Source organism: Drosophila sechellia, chromosome 3R, assembly GCF_004382195.2.
Source record: "Drosophila sechellia strain sech25 chromosome 3R, ASM438219v1, whole genome shotgun sequence".
Taxonomy (NCBI): domain Eukaryota; kingdom Metazoa; phylum Arthropoda; class Insecta; order Diptera; family Drosophilidae; genus Drosophila; species Drosophila sechellia.
In genome coordinates this window covers 27,079,916-27,106,096 of record NC_045952.1, presented here as the reverse complement: position 1 = coordinate 27,106,096, position 26,181 = coordinate 27,079,916, and the positions used below count along the sequence as shown (strand labels likewise).

The 26,181-nt window shown below is 38.2% G+C and overlaps 6 protein-coding genes across 6 annotated transcripts in view; 3 read left to right on the top strand and 3 right to left on the bottom strand.

The window, feature by feature from the left end:
- The first annotated feature begins 452 nt into the window (after positions 1 to 452).
- Positions 453 to 1,783, top strand: LOC6612596. Its single transcript, XM_002037065.2, has 3 exons — positions 453 to 600; positions 715 to 1,110; positions 1,173 to 1,783. Exons 1-3 carry the CDS (start codon positions 552 to 554, stop codon positions 1,781 to 1,783), a joined length of 1,056 nt encoding a protein of 351 aa, XP_002037101.1. The 5' UTR covers positions 453 to 551.
- A 1,057-nt stretch (positions 1,784 to 2,840) lies between these two features.
- Positions 2,841 to 5,508, bottom strand: LOC6612594. The gene is made up of 4 exons (XM_002037063.2): positions 5,460 to 5,508; positions 4,509 to 5,383; positions 4,154 to 4,448; positions 2,841 to 4,094 (listed from the first exon to the last, which is right to left on the bottom strand). Exons 2-4 carry the CDS (start codon positions 4,985 to 4,987, stop codon positions 2,841 to 2,843), a joined length of 2,028 nt encoding a protein of 675 aa, XP_002037099.2. The 5' UTR covers positions 4,988 to 5,383; positions 5,460 to 5,508.
- A 268-nt stretch (positions 5,509 to 5,776) lies between these two features.
- On the bottom strand, positions 5,777 to 6,529 carry LOC6612593. Its single transcript, XM_002037062.2, has 2 exons — positions 6,152 to 6,529; positions 5,777 to 6,091 (listed from the first exon to the last, which is right to left on the bottom strand). Exons 1-2 carry the CDS (start codon positions 6,527 to 6,529, stop codon positions 5,933 to 5,935), a joined length of 537 nt encoding a protein of 178 aa, XP_002037098.2. The 3' UTR covers positions 5,777 to 5,932.
- A 582-nt stretch (positions 6,530 to 7,111) lies between these two features.
- Positions 7,112 to 26,181, top strand: part of LOC6618781 (ankyrin repeat domain-containing protein 50) — a 43,324-nt gene continuing 24,254 nt past the window's right edge. The window contains exon 1 of the mRNA XM_032721360.1: positions 7,112 to 7,838. The gene's annotated coding sequence lies outside the window, so the exon portion shown is untranslated. The remainder of the gene's footprint in view (positions 7,839 to 26,181) is intronic.
- Positions 11,448 to 25,802, top strand: LOC116801480. Its single transcript, XM_032721361.1, has 2 exons — positions 11,448 to 16,387; positions 25,487 to 25,802. The coding sequence occupies exons 1-2, from the start codon at positions 11,518 to 11,520 to the stop codon at positions 25,756 to 25,758; spliced, it is 5,142 nt and encodes a 1,713-aa protein (XP_032577252.1). The 5' UTR covers positions 11,448 to 11,517; the 3' UTR covers positions 25,759 to 25,802.
- Positions 17,659 to 24,071, bottom strand: LOC116801481. Its single transcript, XM_032721362.1, has 2 exons — positions 19,130 to 24,071; positions 17,659 to 18,001 (listed from the first exon to the last, which is right to left on the bottom strand). Exons 1-2 carry the CDS (start codon positions 23,997 to 23,999, stop codon positions 17,760 to 17,762), a joined length of 5,112 nt encoding a protein of 1,703 aa, XP_032577253.1. The 5' UTR covers positions 24,000 to 24,071; the 3' UTR covers positions 17,659 to 17,759.

Below are 26,181 nucleotides of genomic sequence, written 5' to 3'. Positions count from 1 at the left end.
GACCAGACAACAACTGACAGACGAATAAAACACGGCCATTATGCAGCCTCTGTCTGGCATGGATTTTGTAAAAGTTGAACCTTGCTTTCGGCCACAAAAATCTATGGAAATCACTGGCTAACTAACCACAACACCTCTTCCCAGGAAAGTGCCATCAAATTCCCAATAAAACACCTATCCATATGCACCACTAATGGCCAACTATGCTTAGCCATGCATAAACTCTATATATTTCCTTCTAAGCCAGTTCCTGTTACTGAATAGCTTTCGAAAATAAATTTCATCGGCAGTCAGGAAAAATATGCACCAATTACCACGCATTTTCCAAGTGGAAAATGTGCCTGAGTGCAGAGCCGTCCAGAATAGTGAAAAGTAATAAAATCGCTTTTTCATGTATGCCTATGGCCAAGTATGCCTATGGCCAAAAATAGTCTGTTGTCTGAATGCAGACACGTGCCCACGAGCCTGGCCAGAACAAAGGGCCAGGCCAGAAAAGCCGGCCTAAACGGTATATAAGCACCAGTGGCTCAACTCATTGATCAACAAGCACGATGGAAGTGAAACAACTGCTCCTAATCATAGCCATTGGACTGGGATTGGGTGAGAAAACATAGATATAAACCACTTATAACCTGGTGATCCTAAATGAAATTAACATTAATAAGGAATCCTACCCTAATGCAGCAAATAACTAACTTGCCTTTCCCATTCCAGCGCTCCTGTCCCATGCGGACTGCCCGCTCTCCAGAGCAATGATCGAGGGCACAAATAGGATCTTTACGAACCGCAATGCCGCCGGCCAGTACGAGCTGAAGCGTCTGCAGAGGGTCCGCACCAACGAGGTGCTCCACATGATCTGCCAGCCTAACGACATTGTGCAGACGACCTGTCAGCGGACGCACAACAACTTCAGCAGGCCATTCCCAATGCGCTGCCAAAGACCACTGGCTGCCTCGGCCACGGCAGTTACAGATACCTCCTGTCCAGCTACCATGTACTCCGTGGGCTATACCATCAACAATCGGCGTTTGGAGCTCTACCGCGCCTGCTACGATCGCAATGGAGTTCGGGCCAGGTTCACTACCCACTCCGTTTACCACAAGACCTTCTGTAAGTTCCTCCTTCTGATTGTTAGCATAGAATTCAATGGGTTTGTTTCCCCCACGTTGCAGTTCCTCAACGACCATGTGTGGATTTCTCCAGGGACGGCGTGCTCAGCGAGGCCGATACCCAAAGCTTCCTGCCTCGCAACATTTACCGTGCATTCCGCACCATCTTCGGCAATAACCAGAGGTATATTCCCAACGAACGCGATGTGATCATCAATCGGGGACATCTGACCCCATCGGGAGACTACCTCTATGGAGACCAGATGTGCGCCACCTTCAAGTACGTCAATGTGGCACCCATGTTTAAGAGCATCAACGATCGCAATTGGGAGACCATCGAGCGGTGGATTCGAACTCGCATAAGTGCTGGCGGATCCCTGAGGATCAAGACCGGGACTAATGGTGATCTGCTCCTTCCTGACAATCGGAGACGCCAGCGTCGCATTATCCTGGGCGCCGGCACCAAGAACATAATGCCCCTGTGGCTCTACAAGGTGGTCCGCACCTCCTCCAATGCACCGCACAGTGTTTTTATCACCCTGAACAACATCTTCGCCAGAACTCGACCTCCGGCTCCAGCTTTCTGCACCAGCATCACCTGCCCCATGGCCCTGGAGAGTGTGGCAGCTGCTGGATGGACTTACTGTTGCAATGCCACCACTTTCGCCCTTTAAATCCACGCGCCATAACAATAAATATATCTCATATCAGCAAAACAAAGCGGCGCTTTAATGTATTCCAGTGACTTTTTGTCACTTAAGAGAGACCTTTGCTTTCAATTTTGATTTTACCAGGTCCTTATCATTTTTCCACTGAGTCACGTAAGCTTAGCCCCATCACATGATGAAATCCTGCTTAAAGATTGCCCCGACGAACGGTTTCAAGTGCGGAATCTTATTTTATTATTCCCTGCTGCACCTAAGATTCAATTTTAGATAGGTTTTTATGAGTGCTGCTGACAAAATGCAAGCCACATAAAGTTCATTGGATGCAGCTGGAAAGCTCGCAGGAAAAGGAAGGGCGACTCCTTTGTTATTAAACGTGCGCTTGTAAACAACCCACGCGATGATAAGCGCAGATAAGTCCGACTGAAAGGAGCAGAAACAGAGGTGAGCTCGGATGGCTTCCACCTTTCCATCCGCCCTTTGAACCTAGAAAAAGCCCACGGCAAGGTACCCATGCCGCTTATCACCGATGACCCGTGAGGCGCCTTGATGAATGTCTGGATTCTTTAGAGCTAGATTTATAGGAAAAGCTCTAGCATGAGCACTTTGGATTGGTCAGGTCTAATCTCGATCTCCAGTTCCAGCTGAGAAGATGATCACGCTGAAGTATCTGTATCTGTGTTTCTGCGAGTAAATTTTGTAGATGCAATCACTAGTTACGATTACCTTCAGTTCTAGCTACTGCAAACAAAAGAAAAATAAACAATATTTCTGTTATTTCGATTCGAAACTAATAAGAAAAAACTACGCAATCCGATCATCGAACATTCTCAGAGTTAATTTACAATTAATTTATAATTTTAATTTTTAATATATAGAAAAATCTATAAATAAAATTGGAATACGTTGTCTGATCTATTGGGGAACTTACCAATTATCGTAAATCTTGTTTCACCGAGTAACATGATTAAAAAAAGATATCCCTAAAATGCAGTCAATGATGTAATCATTAAACCTATTATGCAAGTAAAGGAGGATAAATATAGATAAATATATATACAACATTTTAATCATCTTTGATATCACACGTGCAAATGCAATACATCTTGTCGGTTTTATCTTTTACACACGTGGAATCATCTTCATAGCTGTCCAACCGACTAATGCTAGGTACATCCACCTCCACGGAATCTGTAACATTATTGAAGATAACGGTGGCTCGAAAGTCGGCGGAGTTCTGCTTCACCTTGAACATGGTGCGATAGGTGCCCACCTCCACACGGTGCTCATCGTCGTGGAAGTTCTGGTCTAGCTCGACTTTCATCTCTGTCGAGTGAATATAGCTGAGCGTGAGTTCCGAGCAAATCTCACTAAGATTCCTGCCGGCCAGATACTCGTTGATCCGACCGATCACCTTGGGGGCAATGCTCTTCGCCCATTGCGTATCCAGTCTTTTATAAGGCACACAGGTGCAGAAGTGCTCTGGTATTCCGGCATCCTCACACGACCTCGTCTCATCTACGGGATAAAATAGGGATTGGCACTTGGGACAGTCGGCCGCCTTGGGCAATATTTGACCATCTGGAGTGCCGCCCAGTTCGATGATGTGTTTCAGGGTGTTGTGCAGATCGTAGTTGGATGTAAGCCGATTCCGATTCAGCTCAAGGACCCTGGCGTATTCCGGATACTGAGCCCGGAACCAAGGCGGCAAATAGATAAACATAGAGGGAAGACGCTCTTCTAGAAATCCACTGGGCAGGGACATGATTCTGCCATAGCGTGAGCCATGATCCGAGAGGAACACCATAATACTCTGGTCGAACACACCATCGGCCTCGAAGTCCAGAAGGTACTTAAGCACATAGTCCTCCATTTTCGAGGGCATCTGGAAGCTGTCGTGGCTGAAACTGTTTGACCAGAACAGACCCCAAATGGGTCGCTCATACACGAAACGGTTGGCAAAATTTCTGGCCATGTCGTAGACGTAACTGCTCGTGATCCGCCGGCCGATGCAGTACCTCATCGAGCAGTCACTGCATTTCCAGGTGTTCAGGCCCGATTCAACGGCCTTCTGAAAGGGCCTTAAGTAGAAGTCGGTAGGCTGCTCCAGGAAGCCCGGTTTCAGGTAGTTGAATGTATTCATGCCAGTCTCATCCTCAGCATAGGCTGTGAGGTAGCTGGCATTCCGGAAGTAGTGCCATATAAAAGGGGTCCTATCTAGACATCCATCTTCGTGCCAGTTGCACACCCTCTCAATGGCCGACTCAGGATTGTAGCCTGTCAAAATGGCCAACAGATTGGGGAAGGTGTTGTCGCCTATCTACACATGATATAATCCATATTTAGTCCTCGGCTATAAATCCCGCTTTCTTTACCCACCTTGTTGTATCCTTGCTGCTCGAACCACCCGTCCCTCGTTAGGAACTTATAGACCTTCGGCATAGTTCTACGCAAATTGATCCGCGAAAGGCTGTCTATGCCGAACATAAGGACACTTGGCTTCCTTTTGGACGGTTCCAGCGAGAGTCCTTCGGGTGGTGGCCTATATTGGATGAGGTTATAAGCATCGCTCTGCAAAATGTCCGACTCGTTGCCGAGACGATGGCAGGCCAAGATCAGGCCCTGAACATGGAGCGGCACCTCGTAGTTCTGAGTGAAGTATTTTCGCTCCACTCTGAAAAGTATGAAATTAATAGGGAGTTGGTCATAAGAAACATATCAAGCCAGATATTACTTATCATAACTGTCGTGCTCACGGATCCGCGTTATCTCCTGATAATAGCAATTGTACTCCCCCCGATGGGAGTTGAGAATAATGGAGGCCAACGACTCATTGATGAAGAGCATATATCGCTGCCGACTGATGTCAAAGATCGGAGTAACCAGTGCGGTTTCGTTGGAGCAGGTCTCAAAGTGCTCGGGCTGGAAAATGGCCATTGCATCTGAGGTGAAGGGATCAACATAGGGGATCTTGCACTTGACGGACTCCACAAAATATGCGGGTCGGACTTCGTCCTGCACTTTTCGATCTTCTTCAGCAGGAAGGAAGTCGGAATTGGAGTCATCCGATCCTGTGACTTCTAAAGCTTTGGGCTTTTCCGATAATTTCTTATATTTAGTGTTTGCATTTTGGGTTTTAATGCCGAGTATTACGATTATTGCAATTAGGCAGAAGCAGAGCCATTTATGAATTGGTCGCATTAGGGTTATCATGACTGTTTAGCCAGCGATAGTTACTCACAAACTGTTCAGACCAGCCGGAATGTCTTGCCATTTAGATAGCTTCCTCCATCACCACAGTGTAGATGCTCTTATCGCTTTACCGTTAAGCAAAGTAAGTTGTTTCATTGTTTTTAAAAATAAAACTTTTAATTTCCGGAAATATTCATTTAGTTAATGCTGTAGTCGAGTTCGCCGACTATTCCCGTTACTCTGCTAGGAAAAGTAAGAACGCAAAATTTCATTTTGCGGAGCCCATCGAAAAGACTGAAGCAACGACGGTATGTTGAGCTTTTTAGTCGCATTCGGAAACTCCGTCCCGATGCACCGATGATTCTCCTGCTAAGCAAGTTCCACGCCAATTTCGTATGGTAGTTAAACCGTGACCTTCTGTTAATAAGAGATATGTACAAAATAAGTGTGCCGACGTAATCCCTGCACCTATTTTCTATTTTTTCCTATTTACTTTTATCACTGGAGGATGTAGGCTCGACTGCACTTCTATGACGCCTGGATGTGACGCCGAGACACAACTGGCGGTAACCCCAAGTTGATCGAGTGTGGATCGTCAGATAAAGCTGACGAGAACCTATGGTGAGAATAATGCCCCCACATCTTCCACAACAAACTCACTCCTAGATGGCGACACCATGCCTACGACACTCGGCCAACTACAAGCGAATATATTTAATATTTTACACTATCTTAACTACGATCTCAGAACACAAGAACTTTGTAATTTAAACGATGTGGTTTTGTACAAATTTTTACATTCACTGCTTGAATTAAAGCGGCTTGAATTTAATTTTACACCTTGTTAGTCAAATGGATTGTGTCATTGCTAAAACGGGAAACATTGGGAAAATTTGGTTTGACTGTAAACACATATACAAAAAATTAATATTACGAATATAGCTAGCACTAAATTTAATACAAAATCTACAATTTGTCAACATTAATGTCCAAATAAGAAAAAACAGTCGCCCTCCAAGCGTTGTTAGCCATAATTTTTGTTACGAACATGTAGTTACCCCTGGGAATTGGAACAATTGAGAACATCTTGTCATCCAAAACGAAATCCTTGAGTATGATGTCGTGCTGTGAGATAGAAAAATTAGAAGAAAACCATTGAAGGAAAATTTTCGAAACGTAACTTACGTTGAACGGACAAGAGTGATTAGCATTGCTGAAGGGCCGTAGTGCCCCATAAAAGTAGAAGAATACATTTGACGGATTCGGATGCTTTATGATGTGGCAAAAATCCACGGTAGTATTAAATAGAAATGGATGGTAGCCGGACAATCTTTTCCACACACTGAAATTGACATGTACCGCCTTCACTGGTATCTTCTTTACTTTATAGTAAACGTTAGCTCCAATAATTCCCCGACCCAGGACCTTCAATCGACACTCTTTTATTTCACCAAAGGATTTATCCTGATTCTCGCACTTTATGTTTGTGTGTCGAGTTGTGGGTATTCCGTGTACCAGAGCACCGAAAACCCACATCATAGCAACTATAAGTGGGATGTTCATATCGTTGAAGTTCACAATGTACTAATTACAAAAATAGCTGTCGCGACTATTTAAATCTATAATCAAAAATCAATTAGTATTGCTAGCTTGGTTGTAAGCTTTGTACATCAGGCGATCTAAACGGTGTTTAATTTTTAAATTCCGTTTTAAATTAACCAAATATTTTGTCTTTGATAAGATCTTTAATGTTTTTTAACAAAGAGAAGCAAGATCTATAAGATTCAAAATAACATAACTTAACTTTTTCAAAAAACAGCGAATAAAACCACCTTAGCCGCGTTGCCCTTCGCCTAGCGGAGTTCGACCAACCATAAAGCACTGTTTGCTCAGGAGACTATTTATAATATTATCGCAACCCGGGCTAGTTATATTTTTCTTTTCATTTATCGAGTATATAGGAACATATATTAAATCCAAATAAAGAATTGTGACATCTTGCTTAGTGGCCCAGTGTAAACGGTTATCGATAGCTCGCGGTAGTGTGAATACGCTGCGAACGCGTTTGTGAGCTCGTGAGAATATCTGGATTTTTTAGGGCATTCAGTTGCGCATTTGGGGGATTTTCGTATTAACTGCAGCAAACACCCTGCGCGTTTCGATTCGATTGGTTCTTGAAATGGTAAAATGCGGCTGGGCCGTCGAAAAAATTGAGAAAAATAAATCGCGTCGAGTGTGGGACGCGAACGGAATAGCCGTGAAAATACCGAGTTAAATGTGTGTGATCGAAACTTTCCTCCGAAAAGGATCTACAATCGAAACGGAAGGGAAAACGCAGCGCAAGACATCCTTGCCCACGCAGGATAGCTGTGTGAAGAAGACGCGACGATTGGTCAAGAGGGAGGGGGGAGCACAAACAGGATAAGCAGTGGCAGAAGAAGAAGCAGAAGGCGGAGCCGCATCTGCCGCAGTCAAAACAAGAGAGGAAGTGCAACAAAAGCGAGATAAAAGTGCATTCAGCTGGGGGAAATGTGAAATGTGAACGATGTTGCAACGTCGCGCTGCTTGCATCGCCAAGTAAAAGCAGAGTCAGAAGCACAAGCAGAAGAAAAGCAAAACCAAAGCAAAGCCAGAACAAACAAAATACACAAAGTGAGAGAGGAGAGAAAGAGAGCGGGAGTGTTTGGTGTATCTGTGTGCAGTGCGTTCGCGTGTGCGCTTGTGTGTGCGTGTTACTTTGCTCACAACAAATTATCGTTTAATTTGCTTCGATTTTGGACCAACAACAAGCAGTGCGAAAGGGGATGTCCTTTCCACCACCACCACTATTACCACCCCCTGCTCCCTAAGGTCATAGGCCACCAGCCAGGAGGTGAGTAAATCAAGTTGTTTAAATTTTGTTACCCAAAACTGTTTCGGACCTAACGATAACAAACTGATGAGTTGACCTCGCTGCACGCCGCGTAGGAAACGAATGCCAAATTTAACCAAAATAATAAAACACGTTTGCCAACGCCAGCAGCGGCGACAACAACAGCAACAACCCATGTCCAATTAAAGTTGCAGTAGGGAAAAAAAGAATGAAAAAAAACCGGCATGCCGGCTGCTGGAATTCAGAACTACTCAAAGTTAAACGAGCCAAGTAACAGCAGAAACAACAAAAACCGCACACCAGCTACAGTGGAACCTCGCAAAGAAGGGCAAAAAACAGTCGTCTTAAAACTTAAGATTTTATCCAATAGATACACCTTCGCATTTGAAGATACATCCTGAGATTAGTATATATCTAGAAAAACAATTTGGTTTTCAAGAAACATTAGTAAAGAAAATTGTTTTAAAATATGTAATTGGGTAATCCATATTGGGAAATTATTTCTCAGTTCTCAACTTAGTTTAGTCAGATTATTTCTTACTTTATCTCAAAACAGCTCGGGTTACAAAGGTACCACTGTACAAAGGGTACACAAGTCGCGTGAGTGTTGGTGCTCCTTTGTGGGTGTGCGTGTGTTTTGGTTAGCAATACTACACCAACTCGCGGCGCACTTTAAATATTTTGCCCAACTACACAGAGAATTGTGCTTGGGCTGCGGTTTTTTCTGCGCCGCCAACTTTTTGAAATGAAAATAATCATAATCAAGGGCTGGGCGCAGAAGTGGGAGGCTTTCAACAATGCTACACCCACTCGAATCCTGCAGCACTACCCCCTCCCCATTCTCTACACACTTACTTGATTTTTTTTCTCTGGAAAGCCAGAATGTATGAATGAGTTAATCAGAGAGAGCAGAGGCAAAGCGCCAAAAGGCAACAGTCAGTAGACGCATCGTCTGCCCAGTTCACTGGCTGCCATCGCCATCATCAGCAAACAACCAAACAACACACAAAACGCAAAAAACAATTGCTCTAAAGTTTCACTAGAATCTGCAATGAATCAGAAGGGAAAACCAGGAAGAGGGGCCAGCTGAATGTGCTGGCTATAAACTGTAAAAGTAATACCCTATTTCAGTTCGGAGTTATACATTCATATAATTTATTACAGTATTCTAAAGATAAAACAGTATAACAGATGATTGTAATAAAAGCTAGAATAGAAAGTACCAAAGCCAACAAATTAGAAACAGGTAGTATTATATTGCATAAGCTCATGCCTAGAGTACGTTCCAGCTAAGTGACCCATTCGGTTCGGAGTGTATCAAATGCCATGACAAAGATCCCGACGATGAGTCTGCTGTAAATTGCGATGGCATTCTGCGCTTAACGGGTTTTTTGTTTGTTACATTTTTCGACATTTGCGCCATTGACGTAATTGTTAGACCCGGCCCAGACACACAACTCAACTGAACCGTCAGCAGTCCGTCTGACACCGCCACTCCAGAGATCCCGAGCTGCAGAATAACCATTCCCAGAGTTCCCAGCTCCATGGCCATTTGAATACCCACTCCCATTTCCATTTGGAACCGTCGCTCCCGTCTGCGCCTTTTTCAAGCTCAAGAGCAAAGTCGGCTTTGCCTTGGTCTTTTCATGAATTTGCATTTGCGGCGTCCGGGAAAATGCTCGTATTTTCAGCGGGTATTTTTCATAATTTTCTGCTCGCGCTCTCCGATTTTTCCAGCACATTTTCCCTTTTGGCTCGCCCGGGCCGGCACACGGTTCGTTGCACTTTTGTCAAGCTTTTGGCAACGTTTTCGGCTGTATTTTCGTGTTATTGTCGGAATCGCATAGAAGAAATGAATGGTCTGATAAATACTGGATGCCTAGTAAACCCAGCAGACCAAACAGCGCACCAAACCGCCGCTGACTGCCAATTTGGGCGGACCACGAGCAATTAAAATTTAATTTGCCCAAAAACTCGAGCACATAAACCGCAGTATTAAAATTTAACAACTCAGCAGGTCCTGCGGCCAAACTGCCTACTGACTGGGGCCCACTTTAGAGCCCAACACTTTGGATCCCAGATCCCAGCACAAATTAATTGAATTGAGACACATTTGCGAGTGGCCGCAGAAAAAAAAATTATTTCGGGAACGATTCTTGTGGGCGGCGTTGGCACATCAAATACATTTATAATTTTATTAGGCGACTTTTTCCCATTCAGCAGAATGACGGGGAAATGGAAGGTCCTTGGCAGTTAATGTTCCGAACTCACGCACTCCATGACAAGCGCAGAGGATACACTGAGAACAATATTGGAAATGGCTTTCCTTTACAATATTTATTTGTTATTGCAAGTTTCTTAAATGCCCCCTTATCTTGGGTCTTCAAGTTTCAATCACAAACAACTTTGTAAAGGATACTGTTCACACATGAACACGAATATATTTAAAGACTTACAATTTTGGGCTCCGTTCATATCTTATGTAAATGAATCGAGAGCGATAAATTATATTTAGGATTTTGTTATCTAAGGCGACATGGGTGCATTGCTCAAAAACATGTGCACACCACATGAGTCAGTCACTTGAGATCGTTCCCCGCCTCCTAAAATAGTCCCTTAGTGGGAGACCACAGATAAGGTCCTCGCCGCTCAAGATAGGCAGATGTGCCCGAGCGTGGGACCTCGATAAGGCAGGGACTATTTACTTAGGCCTCTGCGTAGGCCATTTACTTTAAGATGCGATTCTCATGTCACCTATTTAAACCGAAGATATTTCCAAATAAAAGCAGTTTCTTACAAAAACTCAACGAGTAAAGTCTTCTTATTTGGGATTTTACATTTGGTCAATCGAGCCTTTAATCGACTCTGCAGTTTCCCCCTACCAAAGGTAAGGAACTCAGAGAAAGGCCAGCTCCTTTAAGCATCTTACAGCTAAAGGTAGCAAAAATAAGTGACTCTTGTTTCCCCCTACCAAAGGTAAGGAACAGAGTATAAATATAAAAAGCAAAAAGATACAAAAGAATCTTTTATGTTTTAAAACAAGCACCTTATAGTCTATAGCTAAAGGTTGCTTTGTGTACCATTATAAATTGTGGTAAGGCGTGCTTGAGGCCATACATCAGCAATTGTGAAATTAAAAAGTGCATAACAAAAGTGCCTTATAAATGCTCTAATAGCATTAAATCAGCTCATAAATAGAGTGCAGTGTATATGCCATAAGAGCATAAATTAAATAAAAAGTGCCTGAAAACAGTGCCTTATAAATGCTCTAATAGCATTAAATCAGCTCATAAATAGAGTGCAGTGTATATGCCAAAAGAGCATAAATGCCGAAATAAATGGCTAAAAAACAAAAAAATCTGACTGGACTACAAAAATAATAAAACGTGCCAAAAAAAAAAAAAAAAAAAAAAAAAAAAAAAAAAAAAAAAAAAAATCATCTTTAAACATCAAAGGAGCCTCTACCAGCAGCAGAAGCAGCAACAACAGCAGCAGCAGAAGCAGCAACAGCAGTAGCAACAGCAGCAACAACAGCAGCAACAGCAGCAGCAACAACAACGACATCAGCTAAGTCAAAACAAGAATTTTCTGTTTATCCAAACACACATATATATATAAATACATATAAAATACATATACACGTACTATATATATTAAGAAATTACAAAAAATTTTCAAAATGATGTCAGAAAAGACTATTCAATTCCTTAAGAAGCAGTCCGAAATTATTTTGGAAATTAGAAAGTTGGAAGTAAAACCAACATTAACAGATGTAGAAATTCTAAAATTAAATGAGCTTCAAAAATGTTTCATTGCTAATCATAGCAATTTGTTAAAGATCGGCGTTGTCGATCATGAATATTTTAACGCGAAGCAGTATGATTTAATAATGATGGTGTTAGAAAAAATTAAAAATAAAAATGAAAAAATTAAGGGCGAGTCGGTAGAAAACACTTTCCCTAAATCAAACACTGTCCCTAAATCAAACCCTCCCCCTACATTAAACCTTGAAATGTGTGGTCACCCTGAAAAAGAGGGTATAGCACAAAACAACGCTTTAAAAGTAGAGCAGGCATTTCGAAATAATGTTGGCCAATTTCGAGTATATCTAGAAGATACGTCTAAACTAATAGACAGTAGTCCAGATTTCCTTAAAATAAGGAAAAATAAAATTGAATTTTTATGGCATAAAATAGATAACCTGATTGAACAGGTGAATAGTCATTTTGAGAGCTCGCTATTCGAAGAAGAAATTAGCGAACTTGAATTTGACAAACAAAATATTCTTACAGCCATTAATAGTCGACTCAGTGGCACAATAAATAAAGCTGAAATGTCGACGGTTGTTAAGGCGGAGGAGTTACCAACCCTGCCTAAAATACAGATTCCCACTTTCTTTGGTGATTCCAAAGAATGGGATCTTTTTAATGAACTCTTTACAGAGCTCATACATGTGAGAGAGGATCTCAGTCCTTCTCTCAAATTTAATTATCTAAAGTCAGCATTAAAAGGAGAAGCCAGAAATATGGTTACTCATTTACTGCTCGGCTCTGGAGAAAATTATGAAGCCACTTGGGAGTTTTTGACCAAGCGATATGAGAATAAAAGAAACATATTCTCAGATCATATGAATAGGCTTATGGATATGCCAAATTTAAATTTAGAATCCAATAAGCAAATAAAGACATTTATTGACACGATTAACGAGTCAATTTATATTATAAAATTAAAGGCACAATTACCAGAAGATGTGGATGCAATTTTCGCTCACATAATTCTTCGGAAATTCAATAAAGAATCACTCAATTTATATGAAAGCCATGTTAAAAAGACAAAAGAAATACAGGCACTTTCTGATGTCATGGACTTTTTAGAGCAAAGGCTCAATTCTATATCATCATTCTCACAGGAAGTAAAACCTGTAAAGAAAATGATTAATAATAACAAGAATAAAAATTATAGTGACAATTGTGCATATTGCAAACTACCAGGGCATTATTTAATTCAATGCCATAAATTTAAAATAATGAATCCAGCAGAACGGTCTGACTGGGTAAGAAAAAATGGGATTTGCCTAAGATGTCTGAGGCATCCGTTTGGTAAAAAATGTATAAGCGAGCAGCTTTGTTCGACTTGTCGTAAACCTCACCACACGTTACTTCACTTTGCAGGTCATAATCCAGAAAAAGTGAATACGTGTAGAACAACAGGTCAAGCCTTGTTGGCCACGGCCTTGATTCAAGTAAAGTCGAGGTATGGAGGCTTTGAACAATTAAGAGCATTGATTGATAGTGGCGCTCAAAGCACAATTATTTCAGAAGAGTCTGCACAGATTCTAAAATTGAAAAAATTTCGGTCTCATACTGAAATAAGTGGAGTATCTTCCACAGGAACGTGCATCTCCAAGCACAAAGCGGTTATTTCGATAAGAAATTCTCCGAAAAATTTAGAAATTGAAGCAATTATTCTCCCAAAACTTATGAAGGCACTTCCAGTCAACACGATTAATGTTGATCAGAAAAAATGGAAGAACTTTAGATTAGCCGACCCCGATTTTAATAAACCGGGTCGCATTGATCTAATCATTGGAGCAGACGTATATACTCACATTCTGCAAAATGGAGTTATAAAAATAGACGGTCTCCTTGGGCAAAAAACTGATTTCGGGTGGATAGTTTCTGGATGTAAAAAATCCAAAGGAAAAGAAACCATTGTAGCCACAACAATAGAAATAAAAGAGTTAGATCGCTACTGGGAAGTGGAAGAAGAAGAAAAAGATGATATCGAGTCTGAAATCTGTGAAAATAAATTTATCAAAACGACAAAAAAAGATTCAGATGGGCGATACATTGTGTCAATTCCATTCAAGGAGGATGTCACCTTAGGAGATTCAAAGAAACAAGCGATAGCTCGTTACATGAATCTGGAGAAAAAACTAAAAAGAAATGAAAAACTTAAGGTTGACTACACTAAATTCATGAATGAATACATGGATTTAGGACACATGATTGAAGTGAGTGATGAAGGCAAATATTTTTTACCGCACCAGGCAGTGATTAGAGATTCAAGCCTTACGACCAAATTGAGAGTAGTTTTTGATGCTTCAGCAAAAACTACGAATAACAAAAGTTTGAACGACATAATGTGGGTTGGGCCACGAGTTCAAAAAGATATTTTTGACATTATTATTAAATGGAGAAAATGGGAATTTGTTGTTTCGGCAGACATTGAAAAGATGTACCGACAAATTAAAATAGATAATGATGATCAAAAATATCAATATATTTTATGGAGAAATTCTCCAAAAGAAAAAATTAAAACATATAAATTAACCACAGTCACTTACGGAACTGCATCTGCACCATATTTGGCTACCAGGGTTCTGGTAGATATTGCAGATAAATGTAAAAACCAAGTTATTAGTGCAATAATTAGGAATGATTTCTATATGGATGACCTAATGACTGGAGCTGATTCGGTAGAAGAAGCTAATAAATTAATAACATTAATTCTCCATGAATTGCAGAAAGTTGGATTCAACTTAAGGAAATGGATTTCCAACAATTCCAAAATATTAACCACTGTGGAGGACACAGGGGACAATAAGGTTCTCAATATTATCGAAAATGAATGTGTTAAAACTTTAGGACTAAAATGGGAACCTCAAAATGATTTATTTAAGTTCAGCGTAAATTGTAATGATGAATCAAAAAATATAAATAAGCGCGTTGTGTTATCAACGCTAGCAAAAATATTTGATCCGTTAGGATGGTTGGCACCAGTCACGGTTTCAGGAAAACTTTTTATTCAAAAACTTTGGATAAATAAAAGTGAATGGGATCAGGAATTATCCATAGAAGATAAAAATTATTGGGAAAAATATAAAGAAAATTTATTATTGTTAGAGAATATTCGAATCCCAAGGTGGATTAATTCAAACAGTTCTTCAGTCATTCAGATTCACGGATTTGCGGACGCCTCCGAAAAAGCATATGCTGCAGTAGTCTATGCTAAAGTAGGACCTCATGTTAATATAATAGCTAGCAAAAGTAGAGTCAACCCTATAAAAAATAGGAAGACAATTCCCAAACTCGAGCTGTGTGCAGCTCACCTGCTTAGTGAATTAATCCAAAGACTAAAAGGATCAATTGACAATATAATGGAGATCTATGCTTGGAGTGATTCCACGATTACCTTAGCATGGATTAACAGTGGTCAAAGTAAGATCAAATTTATAAAAAGAAGAACGGATGACATTCGGAAATTAAAAAATACTGAATGGAATCATGTTAAGTCAGAGGATAATCCAGCAGATTTAGCATCCAGGGGAGTGGATTCTAACCAGTTGATCAACTGTGATTTTTGGTGGAAAGGTCCGAAATGGCTAGCAGACCCAAAAGAACTTTGGCCTCGGCAGCAGTCTGTAGAAGAACCTGTCTTAATAAATACGGTATTAAATGACAAAATAGATGATCCTATTTACGAATTAATAGAAAGGTATTCCAGTATAGAAAAACTTATACGTATAATAGCATACATAAATAGATTCGTGCAGATGAAAACAAGAAATAAAGCCTATTCATCAATTATTTCAGTAAAGGAGATAAGAATAGCGGAAACAGTTGTTATTAAGAAACAACAAGAATACCAGTTTAGGCAAGAGATAAAGTGCCTTAAAATCAAAAAGGAAATCAAGACAAATAATAAAATATTGTCATTGAATCCATTTTTGGACAAGGATGGGGTTCTAAGAGTTGGAGGAAGATTGCAAAATTCCAATGCAGAATTTAATGTTAAACATCCAATCATTTTAGAAAAATGCCACCTAACAAGCTTATTAATAAAAAATGCTCATAAGGAAACATTGCATGGAGGGATAAACCTAATGCGAAACTATATCCAAAGAAAGTATTGGATTTTCGGGTTGAAAAATTCGTTGAAAAAGTATTTAAGAGAATGTGTAACGTGTGCAAGGTATAAACAAAATACAGCTCAGCAAATAATGGGTAACTTGCCAAAATATAGAGTGACGATGACATTCCCGTTTCTTAATACTGGAATAGATTACGCAGGTCCTTATTATGTTAAATGTTCAAAAAATCGTGGCCAAAAAACATTTAAAGGATACGTTGCTGTATTCGTTTGCATGGCCACCAAAGCCATACACTTAGAAATGGTAAGCGATCTAACTTCAGACGCATTTTTAGCAGCACTCAGAAGATTTATTGCTAGACGGGGAAAATGTTCCAATATCTATTCAGACAACGGAACAAATTTTGTAGGAGCTGCAAGAAAATTAGATCAAGAGTTATTTAATGCAATACAAGAAAATATAACGATTGCAGCGCAGCTTGAAAAGGACAGGATTGATTGGCATTTTATTCCCCCGGCAGGACCTCACTTCGGAGGTATTTGGGAAGCTGGAGTTAAGTCAATGAAATACCATTTAAAGCGTATAATCGGCGACACTATTTTGACTTACGAAGAAATGTCAACTCTTTTATGTCAAATAGAAGCATGCTTAAATTCAAGGCCATTATACACTATAGTTAGTGAGAAGGACCAACAAGAAGTTTTAACACCAGGTCATTTTTTAATTGGAAGACCACCTTTAGAAATAGTCGAACCAATGGAAGATGAAAAAATCGGAAATTTGGATAGGTGGAGACTTATCCAAAAAATGAAGAAAGATTTCTGGGTTAAGTGGAAAAGTGAATATTTGCATACGCTCCAGCAAAGGAATAAATGGAAAAAGGAAATTCCTAATATAGAAGAAGGGCAAATAGTTTTATTGAAGGATGAGAATTGTCATCCTGCAAGATGGCCTTTAGGAAAGGTGGAAAAGGTGCATAAGGGGAATGATGATAAGGTCCGAGTGGCTAAAGTAAAGATGCAGGAAGGATATATCACTAGACCCATTACTAAAATTTGTCCCTTGGAAGGAATAAAGTCTGTTGACAAAAATGAGGCTGACCAAGAGCCAAAAAGACGAACTAGAGCGACATCGGGAATGTCCAAGATCGGAATCATTATGGCAATTAAATAAGAGAATATGCAAAGGAAGTTGGCCCTGGAATTCAGCGAATGATAATGCATGTGAGATTCAGCCTCTAAAGCCAGATAAAGCGGCGAACTGCATCTATAAAACAGTAGTTGTAAAATCCCAAATAAGAAGACTTTACTCGTTGAGTTTTTGTAAGAAACTGATTTTATTTGGAAATATCTTCGGTTTAAATAGGTGACATGAGAATCGCATCTTAAAGTAAATGGCCTACGCAGAAGCCTAAGTAAATAGTCCCCGCCTTATCGAGGTCCCACGCTCGGGCACATCTGCCTATCTTGAGCGGCGAGGACCTTATCTGTGGTCTCCCACTAAGGGACTATTTTAGGAGGCGGGGAACGATCTCAAGTGACTGACTCATGTGGTGTGCACATGTTTTTGAGCAATGCACCCATGTCGCCTTAGATAACAAAATCCTAAATATAATTTATCGCTCTCGATTCATTTACATAAGATATGAACGGAGCCCAAAATTGTAAGTCTTTAAATATATTCGTGTTCATGTGTGAACATTCTGCCAAAGGGCCAGCAAAGCTGAGATGTACATTAGTATATTAGTTGCATTTATAACAGTAGTGGACTGTATTTATTTGATATATGTTCATTTATTTTGCAACTAAGATTTCAATGGGCCTAGTTTTTCTGGCTTTTAATTTTATTGGATTACAATTATGGTTTATATTATTTTTAATTCAACAATTTGTACTCAATTAACTTATTTTAAACATTTTGCTTTTTCTATGTAGAAGTACATTTTCTATTAAACAACGATATAGTGGACTGTATATTTTTATTTGTTATATTATTTTATTGTTTATTTACTATTGATATTTATAGTACTGGCAACGGACCTGCAAAGGTTATTGCTTGCATTCTTTGTTGCACAGCACATTCCGTATGAAATATATTATTAATACTATCATTAGTATTAAAGCAATAATTAATCCAGCATGTCCGGAAATATGATGGAAATGTAAATCTTTCAATTTTTGATGGTTCTCTTTCATAAATTTAATTTCATTATTCAATCGTTCAAATTCCTCAGTATGATTTAATATTGATAGTTTCAGCGGATCCCAAATAATCTTCGGCACTTCACTAACTTCTCCTATATAAGGTGTTGATAATAATTCTTCACTTTCGGACTGAATGTTATGGTGGGCAACTAGAATTTTATCGTCGGTTCTTGCCGTACAATATGGCGCAATGCTTAAAACTCCTTGCTGAGGCAAATCAAACAATTCAATTTGAGAGCCAGTACATTGCAGACGGACTTTTGAATTCGCAGGAACCTTACCTGAGAATATTTGTATTTAGCCTACCGTGATTAATATCAATCAACAGGCTTATAATGCCTGCTTGAATTTTTTCGCCTTCTTCAATCAATGAGTGTAGCTGTTTCGTAATCATAAAGAATTTTTATTGATTCCTTATAAACATAATAATTTTCTTTAAGAACTTCTGTCATGTTCTCAATTCTTATTTGCATACTTCTAAAATTGGAGTTAACATCTTCTGTTGTTCTCTTTAATAGATTAGAAGTTGAATCAACCACAGATGTTTGTTTTTGAATTAGTTTATCAAGGTTGTTCTGGTTATCTAACAAATTCTTCATATTTTCTTCTAATTGCTCTCTATCATCTTCATCCATTATACCAAATAAAATATGATACAAGGAACCCATAAATTCGAAAGGAGCACGCTTGCTTCTAGATCTAGACTGCATCATAAACAATTTATTGTTTTCTTCAAGTTCCGATCTTGGACATTCCCGATGTCGCTCTAGTTCGTCTTTTTGGCTCTTGGTCAGCCTCATTTTTGTCAACAGACTTTATTCCTTCCAAGGGACAAATTTTAGTAATGGGTCTAGTGATATATCCTTCCTGCATCTTTACTTTAGCCACTCGGACCTTGTCATCATTCCCCTTATGCACCTTTTCCACCTTTCCTAAAGGCCATCTTGCAGGATGACAATTCTCATCCTTTAATAAAACTATTTGCCCTTCTTCTATATTAGGAATTTCCTTTTTCCATTTATTCCTTTGCTGGAGCGTATGCAAATATTCACTTTTCCACTTAACCCAGAAATCTTTCTTCATTTTTTGGATAAGTCTCCACCTATCCAAATTTCCGATTTTTTCATCTTCCATTGGTTCGACTATTTCTAAAGGTGGTCTTCCAATTAAAAAATGACCTGGTGTTAAAACTTCTTGTTGGTCCTTCTCACTAACTATAGTGTATAATGGCCTTGAATTTAAGCATGCTTCTATTTGACATAAAAGAGTTGACATTTCTTCGTAAGTCAAAATAGTGTCGCCGATTATACGCTTTAAATGGTATTTCATTGACTTAACTCCAGCTTCCCAAATACCTCCGAAGTGAGGTCCTGCCGGGGGAATAAAATGCCAATCAATCCTGTCCTTTTCAAGCTGCGCTGCAATCGTTATATTTTCTTGTATTGCATTAAATAACTCTTGATCTAATTTTCTTGCAGCTCCTACAAAATTTGTTCCGTTGTCTGAATAGATATTGGAACATTTTCCCCGTCTAGCAATAAATCTTCTGAGTGCTGCTAAAAATGCGTCTGAAGTTAGATCGCTTACCATTTCTAAGTGTATGGCTTTGGTGGCCATGCAAACGAATACAGCAACGTATCCTTTAAATGTTTTTTGGCCACGATTTTTTGAACATTTAACATAATAAGGACCTGCGTAATCTATTCCAGTATTAAGAAACGGGAATGTCATCGTCACTCTATATTTTGGCAAGTTACCCATTATTTGCTGAGCTGTATTTTGTTTATACCTTGCACACGTTACACATTCTCTTAAATACTTTTTCAACGAATTTTTCAACCCGAAAATCCAATACTTTCTTTGGATATAGTTTCGCATTAGGTTTATCCCTCCATGCAATGTTTCCTTATGAGCATTTTTTATTAATAAGCTTGTTAGGTGGCATTTTTCTAAAATGATTGGATGTTTAACATTAAATTCTGCATTGGAATTTTGCAATCTTCCTCCAACTCTTAGAACCCCATCCTTGTCCAAAAATGGATTCAATGACAATATTTTATTATTTGTCTTGATTTCCTTTTTGATTTTAAGGCACCTTATCTCTTGCCTAAACTGGTATTCTTGTTGTTTCTTAATAACAACTGTTTCCGCTATTCTTATCTCCTTTACTGAAATAATTGATGAATAGGCTTTATTTCTTGTTTTCATCTGCACGAATCTATTTATGTATGCTATTATACGTATAAGTTTTTCTATACTGGAATACCTTTCTATTAATTCGTAAATAGGATCATCTATTTTGTCATTTAATACCGTATTTATTAAGACAGGTTCTTCTACAGACTGCTGCCGAGGCCAAAGTTCTTTTGGGTCTGCTAGCCATTTCGGACCTTTCCACCAAAAATCACAGTTGATCAACTGGTTAGAATCCACTCCCCTGGATGCTAAATCTGCTGGATTATCCTCTGACTTAACATGATTCCATTCAGTATTTTTTAATTTCCGAATGTCATCCGTTCTTCTTCTTATAAATTTGATCTTACTTTGACCACTGTTAATCCATGCTAAGGTAATCGTGGAATCACTCCAAGCATAGATCTCCATTATATTGTCAATTGATCCTTTTAGTCTTTGGATTAATTCACTAAGCAGGTGAGCTGCACACAGCTCGAGTTTGGGAATTGTCTTCCTATTTTTTATAGGGTTGACTCTACTTTTGCTAGCTATTATATTAACATGAGGTCCTACTTTAGCATAGACTACTGCAGCATATGCTTTTTCGGAGGCGTCCGCAAATCCGTGAATCTGAATGACTGAAGAACTGTTTGAATTAATCCACCTTGGGATTCGAATATTCTCTAACAATAATAAATTTTCTTTATATTTTTCCCAATAATTTTTATCTTCTATGGATAATTCCTGATCCCATTCACTTTTATTTATCCAAAGTTTTTGAATAAAAAGTTTTCCTGAAACCGTGACTGGTGCCAACCATCCTAACGGATCAAATATTTTTGCTAGCGTTGATAACACAACGCGCTTATTTATATTTTTTGATTCATCATTACAATTTACGCTGAACTTAAATAAATCATTTTGAGGTTCCCATTTTAGTCCTAAAGTTTTAACACATTCATTTTCGATAATATTGAGAACCTTATTGTCCCCTGTGTCCTCCACAGTGGTTAATATTTTGGAATTGTTGGAAATCCATTTCCTTAAGTTGAATCCAACTTTCTGCAATTCATGGAGAATTAATGTTATTAATTTATTAGCTTCTTCTACCGAATCAGCTCCAGTCATTAGGTCATCCATATAGAAATCATTCCTAATTATTGCACTAATAACTTGGTTTTTACATTTATCTGCAATATCTACCAGAACCCTGGTAGCCAAATATGGTGCAGATGCAGTTCCGTAAGTGACTGTGGTTAATTTATATGTTTTAATTTTTTCTTTTGGAGAATTTCTCCATAAAATATATTGATATTTTTGATCATCATTATCTATTTTAATTTGTCGGTACATCTTTTCAATGTCTGCCGAAACAACAAATTCCCATTTTCTCCATTTAATAATAATGTCAAAAATATCTTTTTGAACTCGTGGCCCAACCCACATTATGTCGTTCAAACTTTTGTTATTCGTAGTTTTTGCTGAAGCATCAAAAACTACTCTCAATTTGGTCGTAAGGCTTGAATCTCTAATCACTGCCTGGTGCGGTAAAAAATATTTGCCTTCATCACTCACTTCAATCATGTGTCCTAAATCCATGTATTCATTCATGAATTTAGTGTAGTCAACCTTAAGTTTTTCATTTCTTTTTAGTTTTTTCTCCAGATTCATGTAACGAGCTATCGCTTGTTTCTTTGAATCTCCTAAGGTGACATCCTCCTTGAATGGAATTGACACAATGTATCGCCCATCTGAATCTTTTTTTGTCGTTTTGATAAATTTATTTTCACAGATTTCAGACTCGATATCATCTTTTTCTTCTTCTTCCACTTCCCAGTAGCGATCTAACTCTTTTATTTCTATTGTTGTGGCTACAATGGTTTCTTTTCCTTTGGATTTTTTACATCCAGAAACTATCCACCCGAAATCAGTTTTTTGCCCAAGGAGACCGTCTATTTTTATAACTCCATTTTGCAGAATGTGAGTATATACGTCTGCTCCAATGATTAGATCAATGCGACCCGGTTTATTAAAATCGGGGTCGGCTAATTTAAAGTTCTTCCATTTTTTCTGATCAACATTAATCGTGTTGACTGGAAGTGCCTTCATAAGTTTTGGGAGAATAATTGCTTCAATTTCTAAATTTTTCGGAGAATTTCTTATCGAAATAACCGCTTTGTGCTTGGAGATGCACGTTCCTGTGGAAGATACTCCACTTATTTCAGTATGAGACCGAAATTTTTTCAATTTTAGAATCTGTGCAGACTCTTCTGAAATAATTGTGCTTTGAGAGCCACTATCAATCAATGCTCTTAATTGTTCAAAGCCTCCATACCTCGACTTTACTTGAATCAAGGCCGTGGCCAACAAGGCTTGACCTGTTGTTCTACACGTATTCACTTTTTCTGGATTATGACCTGCAAAGTGAAGTAACGTGTGGTGAGGTTTACGACAAGTCGAACAAAGCTGCTCGCTTATACATTTTTTACCAAACGGATGCCTCAGACATCTTTGGCAAATCCCATTTTTTCTTACCCAGTCAGACCGTTCTGCTGGATTCATTATTTTAAATTTATGGCATTGAATTAAATAATGCCCTGGTAGTTTGCAATATGCACAATTGTCACTATAATTTTTATTCTTGTTATTATTAATCATTTTCTTTACAGGTTTTACTTCCTGTGAGAATGATGATATAGAATTGAGCCTTTGCTCTAAAAAGTCCATGACATCAGAAAGTGCCTGTATTTCTTTTGTCTTTTTAACATGGCTTTCATATAAATTGAGTGATTCTTTATTGAATTTCCGAAGAATTATGTGAGCGAAAATTGCATCCACATCTTCTGGTAATTGTGCCTTTAATTTTATAATATAAATTGACTCGTTAATCGTGTCAATAAATGTCTTTATTTGCTTATTGGATTCTAAATTTAAATTTGGCATATCCATAAGCCTATTCATATGATCTGAGAATATGTTTCTTTTATTCTCATATCGCTTGGTCAAAAACTCCCAAGTGGCTTCATAATTTTCTCCAGAGCCGAGCAGTAAATGAGTAACCACATTTCTGGCTTCTCCTTTTAATGCTGACTTTAGATAATTAAATTTGAGAGAAGGACTGAGATCCTCTCTCACATGTATGAGCTCTGTAAAGAGTTCATTAAAAAGATCCCATTCTTTGGAATCACCAAAGAAAGTGGGAATCTGTATTTTAGGCAGGGTTGGTAACTCCTCCGCCTTAACAACCGTCGACATTTCAGCTTTATTTATTGTGCCACTGAGTCGACTATTAATGGCTGTAAGAATATTTTGTTTGTCAAATTCAAGTTCGCTAATTTCTTCTTCGAATAGCGAGCTCTCAAAATGACTATTCACCTGTTCAATCAGGTTATTTATTTTATGCCATAAAAATTCAATTTTATTTTTCCTTATTTTAAGGAAATCTGGACTACTGTCTATTAGTTTAGACGTATCTTCTAGATATACTCGAAATTGGCCAACATTATTTCGAAATGCCTGCTCTACTTTTAAAGCGTTGTTTTGTGCTATACCCTCTTTTTCAGGGTGACCACACATTTCAAGGTTTAATGTAGGGGGAGGGTTTGATTTAGGGACAGTGTTTGATTTAGGGAAAGTGTTTTCTACCGACTCGCCCTTAATTTTTTCATTTTTATTTTTAATTTTTTCTAACACCATCATTATTAAATCATACTGCTTCGCGTTAAAATATTCATGATCGACAACGCCGATCTTTAACAAATTGCTATGATTAGCAATGAAACATTTTTGAAGCTCATTTAATTTTAGAATTTCTACATCTGTTAATGTTGGTTTTACTTCCAACTTTCTAATTTCCAAAATAATTTCGGACTGCTTCTTAAGGAATTGAATAGTCTTTTCTGACATCATTTTGAAAATTTTTTGTAATTTCTTAATATATATAGTACGTGTATATGTATTTTATATGTATTTATATATATATGTGTGTTTGGATAAACAGAAAATTCTTGTTTTGACTTAGCTGATGTCGTTGTTGTTGCTGCTGCTGTTGCTGCTGTTGTTGCTGCTGTTGCTACTGCTGTTGCTGCTTCTGCTGCTGCTGTTGTTGCTGCTTCTGCTGCTGGTAGAGGCTCCTTTGATGTTTAAAGATGATTTTTTTTTTATTTGGCACGTTTTATTATTTTTGTAGTCCAGTCAGATTTTTTGTTTTTTAGCCATTTATTTCGGCATTTATGCTCTTTTGGCATATACACTGCACTCTATTTATGAGCTGATTTAATGCTATTAGAGCATTTATAAGGCACTGTTTTCAGGCACTTTTTATTTAATTTATGCTCTTATGGCATATACACTGCACTCTATTTATGAGCTGATTTAATGCTATTAGAGCATTTATAAGGCACTTTTGTTATGCACTTTTTAATTTCACAATTGCTGATGTATGGCCTCAAGCACGCCTTACCACAATTTATAATGGTACACAAAGCAACCTTTAGCTATAGACTATAAGGTGCTTGTTTTAAAACATAAAAGATTCTTTTGTATCTTTTTGCTTTTTATATTTATACTCTGTTCCTTACCTTTGGTAGGGGGAAACAAGAGTCACTTATTTTTGCTACCTTTAGCTGTAAGATGCTTAAAGGAGCTGGCCTTTCTCTGAGTTCCTTACCTTTGGTAGGGGGAAACTGCAGAGTCGATTAAAGGCTCGATTGACCAAATGTAAAATCCCAAATAAGAAGACTTTACTCGTTGAGTTTTTGTAAGAAACTGCTTTTATTTGGAAATATCTTCGGTTTAAATAGGTGACATGAGAATCGCATCTTAAAGTAAATGGCCTACGCAGAGACCTAAGTAAATAGTCCCCGCCTTATCGAGGTCCCACGCTCGGGCACATCTGCCTATCTTGAGCGGCGAGGACCTTATCTGTGGTCTCCCACTAAGGGACTATTTTAGGAGGCGGGGAACGATCTCAAGTGACTGACTCATGTAGTGTGCACTTAAATTACATGTTTTTGAGCAATGCACCCATGTCGCCTTAGATAACAAAATCCTAAATATAATTTATCGCTCTCGATTCATTTACATAAGATATGAACGGAGCCCAAAATTGTAAGTCTTTAAATATATTCGTGTTCATGTGTGAACAGTAGTCGACTCTAAAAGTTACTGGGTAGAGTTAGAAAAGAAAAGTAGTTGGTTGTTTAAGGTTCCTGCGAATTCAAAAGTCCGTCTGCAATGTACTGGCTCTCAAATTGAATTGTTTGATTTGCCTCAGCAAGGAGTTTTAAGCATTGCGCCATATTGTACGGCAAGAACCGACGATAAAATTCTAGTTGCCCACCATAACATTCAGTCCGAAAGTGAAGAATTATTATCAACACCTTATATAGGAGAAGTTAGTGAAGTGCCGAAGATTATTTGGGATCCGCTGAAACTATCAATATTAAATCATACTGAGGAATTTGAACGATTGAATAATGAAATTAAATTTATGAAAGAGAACCATCAAAAATTGAAAGATTTACATTTCCATCATATTTCCGGACATGCTGGTTTAATTATTGCTTTAATACTAATGATAGTATTAATAATATATTTCATACGGAAATGTGCTGTGCAACAAAGAATGCAAGCAATAACCCTTGCAGGTCCGTTGCCAGTACTATAAATATCAATAGTAAATAAACAATAAAATAATATAACAAATAAAAATATACAGTCCACTATATCGTTATTTAATAGAAAATGTACTTCTACATAGAAAAAGCAAAATGTTTAAAATAAGTTAATTGAGTACAAATTGTTGAATTAAAAATAATATAAACCATAATTGTAATCCAATAAAATTAAAAGCCAGAAAAACTAGGCCCATTGAAATCTTAGTTGCAAAATAAATGAACATATATCAAATAAATACAGTCCACTACTGTTATAAATGCAACTAATATACTAATGTACATCTCAGCTTTGCTGGCCCTTTGGCAGAATGTTCACACATGAACACGAATATATTTAAAGACTTACAATTTTGGGCTCCGTTCATATCTTATGTAAATGAATCGAGAGCGATAAATTATATTTAGGATTTTGT